This window comes from Phoxinus phoxinus, assembly GCF_949152265.1.
Source record: "Phoxinus phoxinus genome assembly, chromosome: 6".
In the NCBI taxonomy this organism is placed as follows: domain Eukaryota; kingdom Metazoa; phylum Chordata; class Actinopteri; order Cypriniformes; family Leuciscidae; genus Phoxinus; species Phoxinus phoxinus.
This window is the reverse complement of record NC_136881.1, coordinates 16126329-16149014: the sequence shown is the minus strand read 5'-3', so window position 1 is coordinate 16149014 and position 22686 is coordinate 16126329. Positions and strand designations below refer to the sequence as shown.

Sequence of the window (22686 nt, the reverse complement as noted above, 5' to 3'; positions counted from 1 at the left end):
AGCTGGAGGAGAGGAGAACACTCTCTGAGAAGTTGGAAGGAGAGAGAGAGAGACGTTACGCCAATGGAGAGATGGAAAGAATGAAGCAGGAGATCCAAAAGACAAGAGATATGAACAGTTCACTCAGATCTCAGCTTCACTCCACCATTCAGGAGAAAGAGAGACTGATAAGGCAGCAGTTACAGGTGCGTACACTAGTGATGTCAGGAATATTTCTCATGATTAATAATATAATTATCATCATGATTATAACAGAGAATTACGTTAAAGGGGTTTCCATTCATTGGAACACAAAAGAGGATGTTTTGAAAAATGCCTAGGTATTTTTTTCTTCTTCTTCTGTATAAGCAAAGTAAATGGGGTCCAATGATGTTTTGGACCCCATTGACTGATATTGTGTGGACAAAAACAGTTGGAGTTATGACAGAACACACACACAACCGTGGAAAGAACTCTTCTCTTTGTATCTGTGTACTGTAGGTGGTAAAAGAGGAAGATGAGGATGAGGAGGACGGAAAGGCTACAGGAGAGAGGGAAGAGGAGAGGGAGAAGTGGAGGTGGCGTGAACGAGAGGAGGAGTTGTTGCGTGTGGAGAAGTTAAATCACCAGCGTGCTCTTCAGGCCCTGGAAGCACAAGCCAATGAAGAACTTCAGTCGGAGAGACAACGCTTACTCACTCAGCACAAACTACAGCTGGGTAATAACCATCACACCTCATACAGAATGCTTTTTGCAAACCTCAAAGTTACATTTTTGGTATAAAACTTTCACACCAAAGGGACAAGAACAATCTTTTTTATATCAAGCAAAACAGTGCCTATTGGCCTAAAGCTCTGGTTCTGGTTCTTATTCAGGGAGCTGGTACCCACTTATCACACTACAGATGGGGCCGCAAGGTGGCTTGAAATTATTTAAAATAAGACAAAACAAGGTTTAAAATAAGCAAAAACAGCTAAAAATCTAGATGTAAGCTGAAATCGTATTTCTTATTCTAATTTGTTCTCTTAACACCTGCCATTTTTATTTAAGAACCAGGGTTCTCATTATCTTGGACAACTTGGATATACTGTATGAGAGATTTTTAAAAGAACTTTGATTTCTAGATGTAGAAAAGTTTTTAAATCTTAAAGGGTAACTAAACCCTAAAACAACTTTTTTTAGTTAATGATCTGTAAGACTGCGGCTTTATTAATTCTGTTCATTTATTTGACATTTGGGTATAAAGTATTTTAATTCTACAATAAATGGTGTAAAAACATCTGAGTGCTGGTGGCTACTGCAGTTGAATTTTCCTTTTGGAAGTTGTGGTACTGCGTGACGTAAGCCGGTACCAGCTCACTACGCCCTTGCCTACAGAGAGACGCGGGTCTCAGGTGCATGAAGGCTATGTTCAGACTGTCAGTCCAAATCTGATTACGGTATTTGTATATCTGATTGGAATTTCATCTAAAATTATTGACGTTCATACTGTGTATCGCAACTGTTCAGATCCGATTTGTGTGTCCATGCCCTTTAGTTTTCTGGAATATCTGCATTGGTTTCTATGGCAATGACGTTGCGTTGGTAGGAAACATGACAATGGCTGCGCCCGAAAACTTAGACAGCTGATTTGTTGCCTCGCTACCCTATCATGCAATGACTTACTACACACGAAGGTACCTTACGAAACTGATTTCAGACAGACTTCGGAGGCAGCGTAACGGTTTAATTATCTACAGCAAAATAGAGCGAGCTTTGGTGAAAACTAAGTGAATATTTAATTGCTATAATAGAAGTTTCTCGCTAGAAATGACATAAGTGGAAAAGGTTGATTAAAAATGTCCATTTACACACAAACTGATCAGCCGCAACTTTCAGACGCCATCTTTATTTTTCTAGCTCAACTGTCCCAGAATGGAAAGCACAGGATTGTGGGATATCAAAGGCAGTGAAGGATAAATCTATGCTGCCTTCAAAAACCGATCAGATGAAGATATCTCAGGAGACATGAAGTGAAGCTAACATTGGATTCGGACATGCCTTGATGCCTTCAGACCTTGGAATGCATCATCCGAAGGCAGCATTTATCAGTTTTTGGACACAGCCAATGTGTAACCGCCGCTCTGGACTATTGCGTCTTATGAGGCAGAGGCAGAACCGGAGGAGGCTGGTATGCACACAGCTTATTTCTGCACTGTCGTCTCCGCCGTATTAAAAACATGTCTCCATTATATTGTCATTTTCTGTTCGTCCGGCACTTTGCAACAACACAGCATTGTTTTGGCAGCGAATTTCAGCATGTTTCCTATAACAACGTCTGACATTTTACGTGGCGTGAGAAAGTCGATCAGAGAGGTCAGACAGAAACGGATTTCCAGAAATGTGATTTGAATAGGATTTCAAACCACATATGGATTGAAAGCTTGAAACGGATTTGTAAAAAAATCATTTCATATTTTTTTGCCGTTCACACTAGCTACAGTGCCCTCCACAATTATTGGCACCCCTGTTTAAGATGTGGTCGAGGACTTCTAAAAATTATCCTTTTTTTTTAAACAACATAGAACCCAAATACAAAAAAATAGAAAAATCCAACCTTTTATTTAAGTACATTACTTTGGTGGTAAAAAAAAAATCAAAAATTTAGAAAAACAAAACCTTGAAATCATGTGTCCCACATTTATTGGCACCCCTGATGTTAATACTTTGTACAACCCCCTTTTGCCAACAAGACAGCACTTAATCTCCTCCTATAACATTTCACAAGATTGGAGAACACAGAGAGAGGGATCTTTGACCATTCTTCTTTGCACAATCTTTCTAGATCATCCAGTGTCCTGGGTCCTCTCTTATGCACTCTCCTCTTTAGCTCGCCCCACAGGTTTTCGATTGGGTTGAGGTCTGGGGACTGAGATGGCCATGGGAGGACCTTAGTTTGTGACTGCTGAACCATTTTTGTGTAGATTTTGCCACATGTTTTGGATCATTATCCTGCTGAAAGACCCAATTGACGACCCATCTTCAGCTTTCTGGCAGAGGCCATCAGGTTTTTATTTAAAATGTCCTGGTAGTTCAAAGCGTTCATAATGCCATGCACCCTAACAAGGTTCCCAGGGCCTTTGGAAGAGAAACAGGCCAACAGCATCACAGATCCTCCACCATACTTCACTGTAGACATGAGGTGCTTTTCGGCATACTCATCTTTTGTTTTACGCCAGACCCACTTAGAGTGTTTGTTGCCAAAAAGCTCAATCTTAGTCTCATCTGACCAAAGCACACAATCCCAGTTGAAGTCCCAGTGCCGCTTAGCAAACTCCAGACGTTTACGTTTGTGAGTGTTAGTGAGAAAAGGCTTTTTCCTTGCATGCCTCCCAAACAGCTTGTTGGCATGTAGAGAGCGTCTGATGGTTGTTTTGGAGACTTTGTGACCCCAAGATGCCACTCTTTGATGCAATTCTGTGACAGTGAGTTAAGGACTTTTTTTTACTTCTCTTACCATCCTCCTCACTGTGCGTTGTGGCAAGATAAACTTGGGACCTCTTCCAGCCTTGTTTGTCACTGTTCCAGTTGTTTTAAACTTCTGAATGATTCCTCTGACTGTAGATATGGGCAAGTTAAGGCGAGTGGCTATTTTCTTGTAGCCATTGCCTGACTTATGAAGGTCGACACACATCTGCCTTATTTGAATGGTGTGTTCTTTTGTCTTTGCCATGTTGACAAATGGGTAAGAGAATTAGGCCTCTGTGTCATGTCATATTTATACCCCAGGGAAACAGGAAGTCATGAATTACTAATTAAAAGTTCCTAGATACCCTGACCAACTTTAGCAACTACAGAAAAATATATTTAAAAAAAAATCAATTACATTTTTCAGCGGTATTGTTAGGGGTGCCAATAATTGTGGGACACATGATTTCAAGTTTTTTTTTTTTCTACATTTTTGATTTTTTTTTTACCACCAAAGTAATGTACTTAAATAAAAGGTTGGATTTTTCTCTTTTTTTGTATTTGGGTTCTATGTTGTTTAAAAAAAAGGGAGAATTTTTAGAAGTCCCCGACCACATCTTAAACAGGGGTGCCAATAATTGTGGAGGGCACTGTAAATCTGATGGGATTTCAATCGGATATGTGTATGTGTGTATATATATATATATATTTGGACTGACAGTCTGAACGTAGGCTGGTCTGAGTATTTCAGAAATTGATCTATTTGGATTTTCACGCACAACCACAGTTCTGTGGGTGAAGATGCCTTGTTGATGCCAGAGGTCAAGAGTAGAATGGCCAGACTGGTTTGAGCTGATAAGAAAGGAAACAATAACTTAATCGCTCGTTACAACTGAGGTATGCAGAACAGTATCTCTGAACATGTCGAACCTTGATGCAGATGGGCTACAGTAGCAGAAGACCAAACCACTCCTGTCAGTTAAGAACAAGAAACTGAGGCTATAGTTTGCACTGGCTCCCTTAACCTGGATAAGTCTTGGAGTCAAAAAGGTTGAGGACCACTGGCCTCTACTCTTAAGGCAGGTCATATTGTCTAACACAACTCACATGAACAAAATATAACAAAAATGAGATACTGAATATTTTGCACTACATACAGCTAATAAAAAACATATTAGAATTGAATTAGCATGGCTCACCAATGACGAAAAAGCACAGATGTGCAATTATTTATCATATATGTACATTTTGTCAGTGTAGTTTTTTGTCCAGATTTGGCAGTCCATGATAAATTTGAAATTTGAATGCTTGGGAAGGGCAAATCTTTTGACTTGTGGCATTTAATTTACATTTTTGTTGGATCAAAGTTTTTTTTTTTTTTTTTTTTTTTTACGGATATTATCTTACTCATCCTTTAGCCTTATCTGCTATCATTAGGGACATGAAATGGAAATGAATGTTAATTAAAGGAATAAAATGGAGCATGGTAAATGGAAAGTGCAGGCAGAAAAGAAAAGCAGGATATCTTGGTCTGTTAAAAGGTTTATTCATATTATGCTGATAATTTTCTCATAGCTCTACACTCTCACTTTACCAGAGTATATGTGAATGTTAATTAGAAAATTATGTGCCTGTAAACAACAACAACAACAACACTGCTGTCGCAATGCGAAAGGTTTATAAAACAAGTTTGTGTGAAAAATAATATTATTCCTTCAAATGAATTGATGATCATGCATTGCATTTTGCACAACAGCAACATCTAGTTCCACGACTCCTAAAGTAGAGCAGGACTAAAGACGGCGCATTTGTAAGCATGTCTGATCTAATGTATCTGTCGTGTGTGTGTGTGCGTGTGCGTGCGTGTGCGTGTGCGTGTGTGTGTGTGTGTGTGTGTGTGTGTGCGTGTGCGTGTGTGTGTGTGTGTGTAGACAAGCAGAAGGCAGAGCTGACCCAGCAGCACACAGAGTGGGTGAGACAGGTCACCCAGAGACACATGCAGCAGATCGAAGACCTTCAGAACGAAATACACACACACACACAAATGATGGCCCTGCAGCAGGTACACACACAACCCAAACAGACACACACACAACCCAAACAGTCACACACACACACCATTACACTGTCTCAAGGGATGCATCACTTCTCTCTCTCCCTGTCTCCTTCTCAGGATCTGAAGCAGCAAAACCGCTTACAGTCACTAGAGAGACAGCTGGATGAGAAGAGCAGCGAGGTTCAGGAGCTAAAGAGAGAGAACGAAGATCTGAAAGAACGGATAAGTGCAATGAGTGCACAAAGAGAGGAACAAGATGACCACAATCATAAACACAAGAGGTCAGTACCAAGATGACAAGCAAAATTACACGCAGAAGGTCAGTAACAAGATGACCTCAAACACGCACACAGACAGGAGGTCAATAACAAGATGACCACAAGCATAATCACACAGCAGTCAGTGATGAGAACTGATTGTTGCCTGTCTGCAAAAAAATATTGTCCACATTGCTGCTTATTCGGGTGAAAAACTGCTTATTTATTCCCATTTCCACTGAAAATGGATTTGGAACTGGTCCATACATTTTACACTACAGAAAAATTCAGCTAAAGATAACAATTCTGTCATCAATTACTCGCACTCCGTTGATCAATGTTCATATCTGAATAAAAGCCTTAAAGGGTTAGTTCACCCAAAATTTTTAATTCTGTCATAAATTACCCACCCTCATGTCGTTCCAAACCCGTAAGACCTTCGTTCATCTTTGGAACACAAATGAAGATATTTTTTATTAAATCTGAGAGGTCCATTGACCACAAAGTCAGTGCAACTTTCAAGGCCCAGAAAGGTGGTAAAGTTATAGTTAAAATAGTCCATGTGACTACAGTAGTTCAACCTTAATGTTATGAAGCTATGCGAAAACACCCCTAAAATAACGACTTTATTCAACAATCTCTTCTCTTCCATGTCATTCTCCTACGCTGTTGACGTATTGTAAACAGTGCAGCGCTTCTGGGTTCTACGTCAGAACGTCGGCTCATTATTGGCTAGCTCCTGGGTCATCACACACATGACCAGCGTCGGCCAATAGTGAGCCTACGTTCTGACGTCATTAAATCTGATCATCATATAAAGCGATTGAGTCTCTTCAGAAGACTTTAAAACTATCGATTCATATGGATTCATACATTCTTTTACAATGTATTTATGAAACATCAAAATATTAAATAACAAAATAATGACACAATTTGCATTGTTAGGTAAACTATCCCTTTGAACCGGCTGGTGTCAAACCTGGAAACACTAACATGAATGTCCTCAAATGATGTTTTCTGAATAATAACAACTTGAACTTGCACAGTGGCTCCGGGCAGTCTCTGTCCATTATCCCGTTATTATCTAAAATAACATGATTTTATTTAATTAAATGCCATGTTGAATTGATTTAAATAAATTGTATTTGAAATCTATTTAATAACTACTGGCTGTTGCATCAAAAGCATTGTGTGATGGCATAAAGAAGCTGAATTAAATTACCTGGATTTAAACCTGTTTTCAAAACTCGAAGGACATGTAAATAAAGTTCGTAGGCAGGGTATGTACTGTAGTAACACTTACATCATTGTTCGCTCAGCCAGTTATGAGAGTTTGCAGAACTGCCAGCTGAGCACCTGCTCTACCCACAAACACCTGCACGTTTTTGGTGGAAAAGTGATTTTTTAAAATAGAACAAAGATGCCTGAACGTAAATTACCCTCTTCATTTTTTCGTGATATTTAGGGGCACGTAAATCTAATATCTGATATAGCTCTGCGTGCAAAGCAGAAAATGTGTGATGTTGATGTATTTGTATCTGACTTGCAGTTTCCCAGAGGAACGAGATGCAGCTGGTGAAGCGGACAGGTCGGATCAAAGGAATAACATGGAGAGTGTGAAGAGAGGGCACAGGATGGAGATCCAGACCATAATATCAGACTTCAGCACCGCCCAAACACGACTACAGACCCGCATAGTTGCCTTGGAAACAGAGTACCTACTCCTCCCACATCAATAATGCAAAACGCAAACCACACTTACATACAGAATGAACCCAAGCAAGACAATATATGACGATGGCTCACAACTAGGATTTTCTACAGATTTCTACAGAATTGGAGTGTTTGTCAAAATTTTCACACATCCTCTGCACCTTTAATGCTAATTTATTCAATATAATGGCTAATTTGATAATGATTTTAGCTATAAAATTGTAGTACCTGTCCATTTAACACATTTTACTACATTTTACCACGCCTAACACTGTACCACATTACAGACTCATTATTGATGCTGCTATAACTGCTATAACTTGTACTAATACAAATACGAGGTTCTGTTCAAATTATTAATATTATCTATATTAGAATGTCATATTATGCAAGTCTTTATGGAAGTACGACAGTGTTTTACTGCCTAATTAAAATAGGATTTTAAGTATAAACAACATGTGAATATTCTTAAAATGAGAAGATGTAGTATTGCATGAATAAAGTAGAACAATGCTACACCTTTATTCTTGTGTAAGTCCTATTTTGAGATTATTCTTGAAACATTTTGACTTTATTTCTTTTCTCAAAATCGTAGCTTTTTTTTCTTTGATATTTTTTCCTAAAACGCAGTTGTATTCAAGCCATATATTTTAATATATTGATGTTGTTGTTGCATTTATTTAATCTTTGTACGTCTGTTTTGTGTGTTTGTAGGTTGAAAGAAAGGGAAGAAAGAGGAAAGAGAAGAGTAGAAGACCTGCACACCATTGCTAAACTACAGGACAAGCTAAGCGAGAGAGACCAACTCATCAAAAGTCTAGTGGTTAGACACGCATGCACACATGGGAGACACAGGATACTCATACTCTTGTGTCTCTTCATCTCTCTTGAATTAATTTCTTTCTATTTCAGGAGGACCTCCACCAGCTATCCCAGCATCCAACTCTCTGCAGCGATGAAATATTGAAGCCATATGACTCCAGGACACAAGCAGGAACCCTCACACCTACTATGAAGGTAGCACACATACACACTGCTACAAACCCCACACAACACCGAATTTCAAAAAACAATTCAAGTATCATATAATAACTGAGAGAGGATGTTTATTGAAGTTTAGGATTTAATATTCTGTATATAGAAAAAGGGGGTTGAGGAAACTAGCATCCCGAACCCCTGCTCATACGATGGGGGGTCACCCAAGGCCAAATGCTCACCGGTTATTGAGCGTGGATTACCCAGTGTGGAACAGAGTGGGCGAGGGACCCCCCTAACAAGGACACACACCCCCACCTCCCCTCATGCTGAACACAGAGCCTCTATCAGACACAGCCGCCCACCTTCACAAGAGGTGCGACATCAGTCCCAGCTTAAAATGAACTACAACCAGCACATCAGGTAATCTCCCGCATACCAGCAGTCCTAGATCTAACCAGCCAATCCTCAACGTAATCTCCTTAGCTTTTAAAAACCTTTTTGTCTTTTTGAGGTAGATTAATACAAATCTCAACATATGAAGTTTGTTCTTATTGAGAATTATTAATGGCTATTTAATTTCATGAAAATCCCAAATCTATAAATGTGATGAATAGGCAATTATGTAGACTCATTTATCCAAAGCGACCTACATTGCATTCAAAATGTCATCAGTTCATACATTCACCTGGGTATTGAACTCATGACCTCCTCGTTGACAGCACCATGCCTTGCTGTTTGAGCTAAAGGAACAGCAAACTTAAACAGCTGCTTTAAATTTTAATTAAAAGATCTTTAAATTAAAGATCCTCGGTATGTAGTGCCTTTTCTATTGCAAGGAAAATCACCCCATATTGCATGTACAACATGGATTGAAATTGCCTACAAAATAATTATTTTTTAAGTGTAATTCAGGGTTGCCAGGTCTGTGACATAATCATCCCAATAAGTAACAACTCAAAACCTGTTATTATTGTTAACTAAAACTATAAAAATCCTTTTTGTCAACCAAAATAAAGCTAAAAACATAATAGTGTGGCGTAGTTACACACGTTACTACATGTACATAGTAGTAACAGTAGATTATGCATAATTACAAGGAACTAAACCAAACCCTAACTCTATAGTTAGGTACACGTAGTTAAAGGATTAGTTCACTTTCAAAAACATTTTTGCTGATAATTTACTCACCCTGATGTCATCCAAGATATCCATGTCTTTCTTCCTTCAGTCGAAAAGAAATGAAGGTTTTTGAGGAAAACATTCCAGGATTTTTCTACACAGAATGGACTTCAATGGCAACAAAGAAGGTTCAAATGTCCGTCTCAATGCAGCTTCAAAGTCTCTACACGATCCCAGTTGAGAAATAAGGGTCTTATCTAGCGAAACGATCGGTCGTTTTCTAAAAAATAAATAAATAAATATATAATTTTTGACCACAAATGCCCGTCTTGTACGATCTCTGAGATGCGCCACGTTGGAAAGGTCACGACAAAAAAACAAAGATGTCGGACGATTTGGAAGTTGGAGGAGAAAATAAGATGGAATTTTTCGCCCTTCCCTAGTTTTGAACCGGAGTACACAGACAAATAACTTATATGATAGATAAATAGATGACGTGACGCGTGACCTTTCCAATGTGATGATGCAATGCATCTCAGTGGTTAAAAAGTATATACCGGTAATTGTTTGTTTTTTTGGTGAAAATAACCGATCGTTTCGCTGGATAAGACCCTTATTTCTCGACTGGGATTGTGTCGAGCATTTGACGCTGCATTGAGACCTTCTTTGAACATTGGAATATTTGGTTGCCATTGAAGTCCATTTAAATGGAGAAAAATCCTGGAATGTTTTCCTCAAAAACCTTCATTTCTTTTCGACTGAAGAAAGAAAGACATGGAAATCTTGGATGACATGGGGTGAGTAAATGATCAGGATTTTTTTGTTGTTGAAGTGAACTAATCCTTTAATTAATATTACTCAGTAGCCTACTTACAATGTGACATCACCACCTTAAAATAGTGTAACCAAACCTTACACTAATATAAATATACTCTATTATAAATATAATGCCAAAATAATCAAATACTTTGTTTCAGAGTCTCTATTTAATTTGTATGCATTTTGTACAATGCAAGTAGCAGCTTTGAACTTTTCCACAGTAAAAGTGAACTTACCAACCATTATAAAACAAAAGTATGGAATAGCTAACTACAGTATATTGGCAAAAAATGTGCAGTACATAACAGCAGTAACTTACAATAAAAAATACATTTAAAGCAATTATTAATCTCAGATCATGTTAATTTTAACATTTACAAATACATAATTAAAATCCAAAGTTGTTATTTAATGGACCGGAGCTGACATGAACTAACAATGATCTGTTGTATTTTTATTAACTAACATTAATGAAGAATAATAAACACGGTAACAAATGTGTTGCATTGTTAGTTAATACATTAACTCTACGTTAACTAATGGGACCTTATTGTAAGAGTGTTACCAATTAGTACACATGTTAAAAATTAGGTGCATACATTATAACCTAGACCATTATTTTTTTTTAAAGTCCATAGACATAAACAACCTTTTCCTGGTTAAGTGTTAAAGCCTTTTTTTTTCCTCCCAAGATGTCATATCTACATTTCTCATTCTAATCTTTTGCTTGTGTTCTCAGGACTCCTGCTGAGCAGAGGGTTATTGAAACAGGGCCTGATGGACAAGACCCTCAAAAACAGGAGTGGTTCACCAAATATTTCTCTTTTTGAGGTCCCACTGAACATTTGGCTGTATCTGTCCCAACATATTGAGAACAGGATCACCAAAGTCTCCTTTTCTGCATAATTACACTCAACTGCAAGCTAAACACCAAATAAGCTTTTCTACAGGACACATCTCACTATTATCCTGTTTAACAAAATGCAGCACACAGACCCAATGTCTTAAATTGTTACAAAAATAAAGAGATTATGCATTCGGACATAAACGATGAAGGACAACGGGACACTAAGGTCATAGAGAGGACATCAAAGACCTGAAAGAAGAGAATGTTCCTGTGTAGAGGCTTCCCATCATTGATGCTTCACGTGTGGTCTCTCCCAGCATAAGGATGATTATACAAGGTCTAAAAGAAAAAAAACTGAACAGTTCTGCAACAAATCCTACATGGACCTCTATTAATTAATTAAATGAACTGCCAAGTTTGGATTGCTGGAAATATGGTGTGGAATGTTGAGACTTTTCTTAAACTAAAAAGAGAATGCAAGAATAGCTGGTTTCACCATACTATGCCAAACTCTAACCATCTCAAGATAATTAATGAGTATTAATAAATTACATATTTTTGATTTTTAAATTGCATGATAGCCCATTTTCTTTATTTGTTTTTAATATCTTTTTTTTTATGGAACATTTTACTTGCCCTGGACTGGTAAATCTAAATATACAGGTCTATATATTGTGTTAATTAAAACAAAAGTTTCACTGAAAGAATGTGCAGTTCATAAGAGCTTCTGTAGCTGATGGATAATTCAGGATCTCCGAGTGGAAAGATTTGAGGGAGCTCTTCAGTGTCCTCTGCTGGTTGGACTTGGCTTTGTTCTTGTAGTTCATACTCAAAAGCTTATCAGCCAGATAGTGCAGCCACAACACATTGGAATGGGGATTATACATGGACCAGCAGTTACTGAGAAACAAGAGAAACAAAAAAAAGAACAATGAGAATCATCAGTCCTTCATTTAGAATGAAGACATTTTAAATATCTTTCTGTCTAAAGCACACACTTGTTTTCTTTCTTCATTAGGCGGTAGACTTCAAACTGATAATCTCCCTGTCCCATAAACAACTCTTCATCAGAAGAGATATCGCATGACACCGTCAGTCCGTCTAAAGGAGAGAAAAGTGTTAAAGCATTTGGAACATTTTCCAATTCATGTGGATCACTTTTACTACATTTTCAACTCTTCTACCAGGAGTAGAAGTTGCTAATTTTGACTAAATTAAACTTTCTCTTGAAGGATACAATCATACATTTTCAACCAGCTTTGTAATGTTACAATGACCGTAGTACATGTAAATTAACAATGTGTACTCTCTCCATGTTACAGTCACCAAGACATTGTTTATTTGTCGGCAAAAGTCCGGCATGCAGGTAACATGAAGAAAAAGTACATATTGTTAATTTAAATATACAACCAGTACCAACATTGGAACAGTACAAAGCTGGTTATAAAATTGTTGAATTTGTCCTTTACTAATGGCTAGATAGTTTGGGACCAAATATTGATTTGTAGTTAATTTATGGGAAATGTAAGTTTATTTTGATAATTTTTCTTGGAATGGTTGGGCTTTACAAATGCAAATCAACAACATTTATGAAAAAAAGAATTTAAAAAAAAGTTAATTAAAGACTCATTTAAGATTCAAACTGTTCATTGAATCTCACAATAATGCATGATTTTAATTGTTAGATGAGTTGCCGTTGAGAAGTCACCATTTTAAGAGTAAGGCTAAGAGCATACATGCTAAATTAATTGATTGTTGGATAATAGTTAATAAACATGGGATTTGCAACTCTAACACCTTAAAAACTCAATTTATGAGACTGAAAAATATTTGTGCCAAAAAGAGTTCTGCATTGGACTGACCGATCTCCAGACGTGAGAGCGAGTAGTCAATAACATTGACATGAACCCCTCGAGTCTCTATGGAATGCACTGTTCCGTTCAGAATGAACTCATTGTGCTTGTGCTTCACATTCTTCACCAGGATGTTCCCCCAATGAAGATCTCTGAAACATCAGCACACACCACTTCCATCAGCTTACACTGACAGCATATAAAGATATTTATATATGTCTCCATTTCAATTTCAGCTTCAAACTTGTTACCTGTGTTCAAAGCACAGGGCTTGCTCAGCTACAGCCAAAGCTGCGGTGACTTGGTGAAGAACACTCTTGGCCTGGGCCATGGAAGTTAGCTGCAATGGTACACACAAACAAACTTAAGTTATTTATAAGTTATATGGACAATCACATCTAATTAACAGGTTCAGATATTACAGTAATTCTTAAAGGGATAGTTCACCCAAAAAATTTTATCGTTTACTCATCCTTGTGCCATTCCAAACCGTACGATTTTAGTTGTTCAACACAAAGTTCATAAAGATATTGTAAACTAAATCCAAATTAAACAAACGGTTTAATGCAAGTCCTCCGAAGAGACATGAAGACTTTAAGTGCAAAAAAACAAATATGGTAAAAGGAAGCTCAACTATGCTTTACTGATGTGCGAGAACCAATGAGGTTTGTTCTCATGCCTCACTCAAGCACATTTGAGCTTATGCAAGATCCAATGAGGTTTGTTCTCATGCATTAAGCAAATAAGGTTAAGCTTACCATATTTTATGTGTTCTGCTTCTGAACGTTGATATGTGCGTTGATCAAAAGTTATTGCGTCTCTTCAAAAGATTTGGTTTATATTACTCAATTAATTTGAATTTCTTTTATTATCCTTTTTGAACTTTGTGGAATGGACTTTCAGTGGTTTCATTAAAAATATCTTCATTTGTGTTTAGAAAATTAAAGGAACTTATATGAGTAACAGAATGTAAATTTTTTGATGAAATAACTCAAATCAATTCATATCAAACCATGCAATGACAAAAGCATCAACGAGGTCAGTCACTAAAGTAAAGGGGCCTGAATTGACCCCAAAGGTGTTCAGTGGACTTCAGGCTTTATAGAATACCTGGAATAGACAAACCTGTATAAATATGGAAACCTGTGCGCGAGTACCTTTCCATTAATGTTCTCTAGATCACTCCCTCCAAACTCAAACTCCAGGATTAAAAACAGCTGCTCGTCATCAAAGAAATCTGTGCCAACAGAAGCAAGACATTAATAGTCATTAAATATAAAACTATTTAAAGACATAAAGGGTTTACACATTTAGCTTACCAGGTCTGTCATTCTCAGATCCCTTTTGACGGTCAAACTTGTCCCAGGCTTTGAGCAGAGCTTCAGGATAACGTCCACGGACACAATGTAAACTAAAAAGTAAACGAATCGTTCACCCAAGGCAAAATTATAGAAAAAACATTTCTTTCAAAACTAAATTTCCTTTTCTTTATGTGTGCATTCTTAGAAATATAACATGTATCACCTCATTTTACACTTATATAAGCTCTTCAAAAAGAAAAGTAGAAGCATACTTGTTGAGCCCAATGAAACCATCTGTCTTGTTAATCTCCTTTAGGTTAAGGCTGCTCAGCTCTCTGTAGGAACATTGAAGATGTGTTGAATATTCACACACCATTCATTGAAATGTATAACATATTGTAGAGATATGCCAGAGATCCTACTTGGAAATTATGATTTCATGGAGGATTTCACAAAATGTTTTCTGGTGTTCACCGTTGACCTGCTGACTGCCTTCTACTGGGATGATCTATAGAAATTACATTTAAACATCACATCAGTTATTTTTGTATGTTTAAGAAATAATTCTGCTTACAAATCAGTGACTTAACATCTATAGATATACATATAAGTTCAGAATGTATTTTAAATATATGTTTGCATAAAGTCACCTTGTGATGTGTAAGACAGTAAATAGTATGCTTCCACAATGAAATTGTACATGGACAAATTGAGCACATACTTTGAGAGCGACCGTCTCATTGGAATCGTTTATAGTTGAGAAGACCTCTCCAAATGTCCCTTCGCCAATTTTGTTACAGTGCTTCATGCGAGCTGGAGGAATACAGTCACTAAAGGAAAGTGGGCCGCTCTGCTGACATTCCTGATACACTTTTTCTGCATCGGTGATATCCTCATCATATGAAGTCTGGAACACAAAGGCAGAGTAAAAAAATGGGAGAAAAGAGACATTGATTAGCTGTAATAGAGAAATAACTAGAATAAAGAGACATAAATTATCTGAGAAAGTAACTGGAAAAAAAAGCATTAAAAATTATATTACAGGTGAAACTCGTAAAATTTTAATATGGTGCTAAAGTTCATTTATTTTAGTAATTCAACTTAAAGGTGAAACTAATATATTATATAGATTAATTACATGCAAAGTGAGCTATTTTACGCCTTTATTTGTTGTAATTTTGATGTTTATGGCTTACAGCTTATGAAAACCCCAAATTCAAAATTAGAATATTGTGAAAAGTTGTAACACAAAGGAATAGTTCACTTCAAAATGAAAATTCTGTCATAATTTACTCACCCTCAAGTTGTTTCAAACCTGTATGAATTTCTTTCTTTTGTTGAACAAAAAGGAAGATATTTTGAAGAATGTCGATAACCAAAAAGTTGATGGACCCCATTGACTTCCATAGGAAAACAAATACTATGGAGGTCTGTGGGGCCCTTTTTAACTGTTTGGTTATCGACATTCTTCAAAATATCTTCCTTTGTGTTCAACAGAAGAAAGAAATGCATACAGGTTTGAAACAACTTGAGGGTGAGTAAATGACAGAATTTTCATTTTGAAGTGAACTAATCCTTTAACATACACAAGCACGCAATTACATTAACATAAGAAATCCATATGGTGTGTGTAAAATAAATGTATATACATCTTAGACAGAAAAATTCTATAAACAAATAGTTCAAAAGAGGTTGAGTATGGAAGCTCGTTTCTGCCACAAAAATAAAAACATTAAAAATACTTTTTCTCTCACAAATCTGACTTTTTCTTAGAATTGCAAGATTACATCTCGTAATTCTTTTTTTTTATTCAATGGTGGAAACAAGCTTCCATAGTGGAAAACTATGCATTATGAACCAAACTCAATTCTCTTTTGAGACAAATGCAAAACTAAAAGAAATTATTTCAGCATTTCTGAAATATGAATAAACCACGCAAACTGTATATTTATTAGGGATACAGTTTCTTGAATTAAAGGAGAACTTTATTAACATAACTGTTCATTAGAGTTAAGGAGTGAACATAAATATCTCTGTCTTTACTCTTTACCATGGGGGTGTTCATGGTGGACCGGAGCATGCGTAAAGGTGTGACTCTGGATGGTGTGAAGAGAGGGGAAGCAAACAGGTCTAGACTGGTGGTGTCGACTGGAAAACCAGAGCCTGGGGACTTCAGATGAGACTGTACCAAGCGCCGTGGGGTCGGAAATGCTGCAGTACACACATTTATACATAACATTTTAGGAAAGGTGACAAGAACTTATGGCCATTTTACATGCTTTCAAGTTTTTTAAGGAAGAGGTAACAGAACAAAGGTGGCACTAAAAGTCAACCATCATGTACCATTCTCAATTACGTATGCAAACCTTTTGTTTGTTTCTACTGGCTTTATCTGGTCTGCTGTAAACACATACCAGTTTTCTTCTTATGAAGGGACAGTGCTGCCTTTAGTCGGCCCCAGGAGTGTGTCGTGAGTGTGTCAGGAGTAAAGTTGGCCAGGATGGAGGAGAGATTCATTTGCGCAATTCTGATAGGCGTCACAGCCAGACCAATCCCACTGGTGCCCTGCAGCCAGCCACATGTTGTTTCCTGCATGGACGCACGAAAAAAAGACAAGCAGCTGAAACATTTGCTTACATTTGTTTCTGCAAAACAATGGCATTTTCCTTCCCCCTGAAAAATAACACCCTGCAGAACTGAAAGTCAAAATACTTTTAGATTTCATTTACGAAATACAAACTGAAGATATCCAAAGGAGGCCGTAAACACACACCCCGTGGTGTAGGTGTGACTTTACATTCTACATACTAATAAACACACTGAATCTCAAAGAGGTAGAGCATATTTCTGGGTAGTCAGATGTTGGTCTGGGATAAATAAATACATTTTGCTTATTGTATTATAATTATAATAATGGCCATATAAATATTCATAAAATAAGATAGAGACATAAGATTAATCAAGTTGACAAAATAGCATAAAGCTACGGTTACAAAATTAATATGGGTCTGTAGGCTTAACATGTTAATTTAGTGCGATTAATATATTATTTATTTAAAAAAAAAAAGTGAATACCAAAAATACATTCCTCTTGTCTTGACCATGCATACATTTTGTAATAAAGATTTGAAATAAGCAATTCCAAATTGAATTACAGATGGGATGCAAGAACATTTTATGAGTAACTCAATTGTAAAGTGGATTAATGTGAACTATTTTCCAGTTAAAGACAATTCGTATATAAACAGTTTTAAATACTTCTCATAGAATGTGAGAAAATGAATATTGTAAAAGTAAATATTATAGCAAAATAATAAGCACAAGAATGCATTCTTGACAATGTTAACTGACCGCTGCATAAGTGTCTGCTCCAGCAGACAACATGCTGCACCCAGAACTGTAGTCTCCAGACACAGCCTTTGTTCGTCCTTCCTTTTTCCTCCGTTTTTCATTGAACTCTCCAGTACCCCTCTTTGACCAGCGGCTGACATTCAGTCCACTCACGCAAACTTTACGACCGGTCCCAGTACCAGCACCTGTGCGTTCTTTAGGCACAGCGGGCGGTCGTGTTTTGCTATGAGATGCAAAGGCAGGTGGAGAGACTGGAGGTGGTTGGAATGATGCAGACAAGTGTCGAACAACCGCTTCAGCGTTACTTGGAGTCCTGTGATTTATTGGACTGTTTGGGATATCATTCCCTGTCCCCTTAAAAGATGGAGAGGTGTCAATTTCCCTGCGACTGATGGGGAGTGTGCATGGGGAGTCAGCGCAGGGAGCTTTTGTTGCCCCCTGGTGGACAAAAGGATCCGCAACCAAGTCAAGACGGGGAATGCAGACAGTGAGGGAAGATAACAGACATTCAGCTTTAAGACGATCAAGAAGGGACAGATTTGAGCAAATTGCTTCAGTTGAAGAAGTGTTAAGAGACTCAGAGGAGGAGATATAGAGGGACCGTTTGGATGGTGAAGAGCAGCTGGATGATGCAGTTACATAGTTTTGGCTGTTCTGTCTAGTTGCCACAGAGGACTCCAAACAGTTTGAGGCAATCTTCTCTTCCCGTTTCCTGCTGCAGCCTTGCGCCGACAGCTGGTCTGAGACATCTATTCTTTTGAGCGCTAAGGCTACATCCACTGTGCGACATCTATATCAACATAAACAGACAGGAATGAACTGGAACTTTTTGTTTAAATAAAAACGTGAATTTTTACATACACTAGCACACCAACTCATGATTCTTTATTAGGTTATTATTACTACAGCTAGGGACAGCTTAATGTTACGTCACAAATTGCTGAGAAACAAACTCAATTTTTCAAAACTTTTGACCAGTAATGAAAAAATTTGATGTAAAAAAATAAATAAATAAAAATCTCTCTAAAAACATTCATAAATCACCAATAGGTTTTTCTTTTCTCTCTGTAAATGAGCAACCATTACTCACCTCTCCTTTAGGTCCTCTGCTAAGGATTCCAAGTGTGCCGGTGTTAACACACATCTGCTTGCCTGTGCAGACGTGGCCTCTGCTTCAGATCCTTCTTTTTTCTGATCCCTCTCTCCATACCCAGCTCTCTCTTCCACAACTGCATCCTCTTCACCCTCCGCTCTCTCTCCAGAAGACATGTCTGGGTTTGGGAGCTGCTGACTTGTCTTCTCTCGTGGGGTGTGGACACACTCTTTAACATTCTTCAAACTATGAGCGCTGTTGTTGTTTTCAGTAGGTTGGTTAAGTTCCTCAAAGCTGAGGGAGGAGATCTCACTGATGGAGGGCTCCGGTAAGTTCCGGAGCTTTCTGCAGACCAGTGATGGGGTGCTGGACAGCAGGGGACGTTTACTTGGAAGCTGCTGGTCATCGCTATCATTGAAAGAGACCTCAGCCAGAGCCGCACGGTTCTGTGTGCGTTTACGGTTCTTGTTAGCAGCGTGATTATTTGAGTCACAGTGTTCCATGTAGAACGGCTTCTTGCGCTTGTTTTGGGAGAACAAAGGGAGGAAATCATCTGAGGAATTCAGCGTGCGGTGAAGAACAACAGACTAGGTGAAAAGAGAAGAAGGGGAGAAGCACGAACACTGATTTTGACGATGACAATCCATCAACATTTTCTCATGTCACACACACAAAAAACAATAATAACAATAAATACTGTTACTTACAATTTTCTTAGTTTGGATGGGTAGTGCTGGTCTTTTGCGATGAGTGACAAACCTGCCCAGATGGGGAGGGTCTAACACTTTCTTGGAACTTCAGAGACACAAAGCATTTCACTCATACGGACTCAAGCAACAGTTACGACATTCAGATTTTTTTTTTACTAAATGTATAATAAAACTTACCCAGTACATTCATCAGCAGACGTTTTTGCATGGACTTTCTTCGTCGTAAAGGACTCATCATCATTTTCACTGCTGTTGCTGAGAATTAATTGTTTAATTATTTTAGCCTTCTTTTTTGTTCGTGTCTTTCTCACAGCTGTAGTCCTTACTGGTTTTGCATTTTTCTTCTTTCTGCAGAAACAAAGCCATACAGAACAGTGAAGGAAAAGATTACTGTTCAGTCCTTCGAAATAAGTCAAATAAGATTAGGGGTTAAATTCAAGGAACGTTAACTATGTTTCAAAAAAGGTACAAATAAATAAATAATGGAATTTTGCAGTTCTGCAATGTTAGCCTAATTCATTAAACAATAAACATAATTGGAAGTTGACAAAACTTTGCAGTCAAATGACGTTACTTCTCTGTGAGGACATTTAATCTGTTCCGCGCAACACAAGTAAAATATGTGTTCTGGTGTGGCATTTTGTCACAGTCCTGACCTATATGGTGAGGTTGGTGCACAGTTTTCCTCATCACTCATGTTCTCCTTTATGGCAGTCATGCCTTTGCTCTTAGCAGGACGAGAGGCTGTTTCTCTTCTTCTCCTTAGAACAGAGAAAGGAATGATAAACTGGCATGGATAATAACAGCTTGACTATAAAAAAGTCAAACCACAGTTTTGTATTATATAACGGCAATGAAATTGAATAAGTGGGTGAGCATGTTTTACCGTTTCTTGGGCTGTGTCGCCTCTGGTATGGACTGATCTGATGAAGGAGTGCTTGAAAAAGAGAAAGCTGCTTTCTTCAGGTCAGGGGAGAACCAAGGCTCCACCTTTCGCATTCGTTTACTGTATGTCTTGATAAACACCGGCCCATTTTTTACTCTTGCGTTCATCTTGGATCTTTACTACAGTGTAGAATTAAAATATTATTATTATATAAAAATGGAGAACCAACATAACTCTTTTTTGAACCTGCAACTCAAACAGCAGAGCAAATGATAGCAACAGCAAGGTCATGGTTTATGAAACCCGTTTGCTATGATAGTGAGTGTGTTATTGTGAAGACAACAAAGGGTTTCATTTGTAAACAACCACAACCTCTGAAAAATCTGTATTTGCATCTTGTATTTTATTGTAATTTTGATGATACTGGACAATAATCTTTACAGATGGAGAAGATGATTTAACATCTCTTAATGTCAATAAAAAATTAAGTAACAGTAACGTTAACATTATTTGACTGACTACGAGAGATATTTTACACTTATTTGTATAGTACATTTTCTAGATAAGTTAATTATATATGAATATGCTTATTATTCCAAAAATCTACTGACATAGTTTGTATACTAATATTTATTAAAATAAAAAAATAAAAGCACTAACTACCAAAACAAGTAACGTTAGACAATAACGTTAAATATGACACCGGTCGCAGTTCTCGATTATCGAACACACTAAAAGTAACGTTAACACGAAATCGACTGAATAAGTTAACTTACACGGACAAACCAGTAAGTTAACGTTAGCTACTAACGTTATAAGTTATAACTTACAGGAAACCAATGCGCATATTTTAAAAATGAAAAGCGTTATGTTGACAACTGAATTTACCTCGATGTGTTATCGGCATGCAGATCCCTTCTCGAGACTACTTAATAACTCTATAATTAAAAAATAAAAAGTATTCGATTACAGAAACCATGAACAGTACCAATCACCATGATAATAAACCGCTCGCATTCAAACTGAGAAGAGTCGCTGATTGGGGTTTCATCTTCTTCGTGTTTAATGGCCGCTCACTCCTTTGGAACATGGCCGCCACCTAGTGTACATTGGTAGCTGTTGCGCCAGATCGGTTTACGACACCCAATTTTTCTTTGCTTGTAGTGTTTTGTAAAACTGAAGGACTCAAGAAAGACCCTACTCATTTCTGAGGATGATGTACGAATAGTTGCTGAGACGACATACACTACTCTCATTCCTACTTCATATCCTATCACAAGTTATGAAATTATATGACTAACGTTTTCAAAACAATCATGTTGCAATTTCAAACCATCTATTTTGACAGTTGTTTAAACAGAGTTGTGTCTCAGGGGATGCTCCCTTGTTTGTTTGTTTGTTTGTTTGTTTGTTTGTTTGTTTGTTTGTTTCTTTGTTTCTTTGTTTGTTTGAACAAAATGGTAATTTGCAGAATGGTCCATGACACATGCAAAGTTGGTTGATAGACTACTGTAATAACATATTATAAATTCTACAACAAGTTAGACAAAAATTACCACAATAAATATGGAGCGTGATAAATTCTAGTTAATGTGGTCATACGTATAGCTAGTTAAAAAAGCTTTCTAATTACATTTAGTACATTTGCAGTACTGAGAGACGACTGCCAAGGGAGAGAAAGTCTTTTCCCAGAAGACTTAAAGTAAACTGCTCTCTATGGCAGATATGGCTATATTCCAGTACTGTAATGCAATTTGGCTGAGGATGCAAAAAAAAAAAAATTTTATGTACTGTAATTGACAGTATACTTTATTGTATTGCAATTCCAAGTTCATGTTCAATTCTTTGGTATTTCAACTTTTCTTATACTGCTTTTCATCTACTGCAAGATCTCTTTACAGAAGTGTATGGAAATAAACTTTTCTTAAAGCTAATTGTTGAATTTCACTGTGTCTGCCCCCCTCTTATTTATGTTGTATACTGTAGACATTGAGATGATCTAAAATGATACCTGATTGCCAAAAGGAGGTTTTTGTAACAGTGTTTTTAATTGATCTCACTAGTGTGTAAGACTAGTGTGTGTGTGTGTGTGTGTGTGTTTTTTTTGAGGGCAACATTGTTTTTTCAGCAAGATTAAATGGTTTTGAGTGGAGAGCTTCATTTTGAGATGAAATGGGAATTGGGTGAGAAGTGAGAAGAAGAGGATTTGTGTTAAGAATTTCTAGAAAAGGAGGCATCATTTCAAGAAATGTGGTTAATCGAGAATTTTTTAAAATG

General features: G+C 37.3%; 2 protein-coding genes across 3 annotated transcripts in view; one reads left to right on the top strand and one right to left on the bottom strand.

The window, feature by feature from the left end:
* The window catches only part of fam184b (family with sequence similarity 184 member B), a gene marked incomplete at its 5' end in the record, with an annotated part of 35100 nt that extends 23312 nt beyond the window's left edge, over window positions 1–11788 (top strand). Inside the window, 9 exons of the mRNA XM_079615699.1 lie at window positions 3–185; window positions 481–697; window positions 5358–5488; window positions 5600–5763; window positions 7289–7453; window positions 8167–8275; window positions 8365–8469; window positions 8594–8850; window positions 11108–11788. Of these exons, the coding sequence (XP_079471825.1) occupies window positions 3–185; window positions 481–697; window positions 5358–5488; window positions 5600–5763; window positions 7289–7453; window positions 8167–8275; window positions 8365–8469; window positions 8594–8850; window positions 11108–11198 (1422 nt within the window). The 3' untranslated portion in view covers window positions 11199–11788. The remainder of the gene's footprint in view (window positions 1–2; window positions 186–480; window positions 698–5357; window positions 5489–5599; window positions 5764–7288; window positions 7454–8166; window positions 8276–8364; window positions 8470–8593; window positions 8851–11107) is intronic.
* Window positions 11783–21550, bottom strand: haspin (histone H3 associated protein kinase). Of its 2 annotated transcripts, none has more exons than XM_079616726.1 (18): window positions 21298–21550; window positions 20410–20588; window positions 20180–20284; window positions 19701–19871; window positions 19521–19608; window positions 18811–19400; window positions 17721–18510; window positions 16784–16958; window positions 16420–16580; window positions 15091–15276; window positions 14792–14877; window positions 14642–14704; window positions 14388–14479; window positions 14226–14305; window positions 13320–13408; window positions 13078–13220; window positions 12214–12316; window positions 11783–12115 (listed from the first exon to the last, which is right to left on the bottom strand). In XM_079616726.1, the coding sequence occupies exons 2-18, from the start codon at window positions 20574–20576 to the stop codon at window positions 11911–11913; spliced, it is 3294 nt and encodes a 1097-aa protein (XP_079472852.1). In that variant the 5' UTR covers window positions 20577–20588; window positions 21298–21550; the 3' UTR covers window positions 11783–11910. The 2 variants fall into 2 exon arrangements, with proteins under 2 accessions (XP_079472852.1, XP_079472853.1); XM_079616727.1 differs by having other exon boundaries at window positions 18811–19334.
* Between the last annotated feature and the right edge of the window lie 1136 nt (window positions 21551–22686).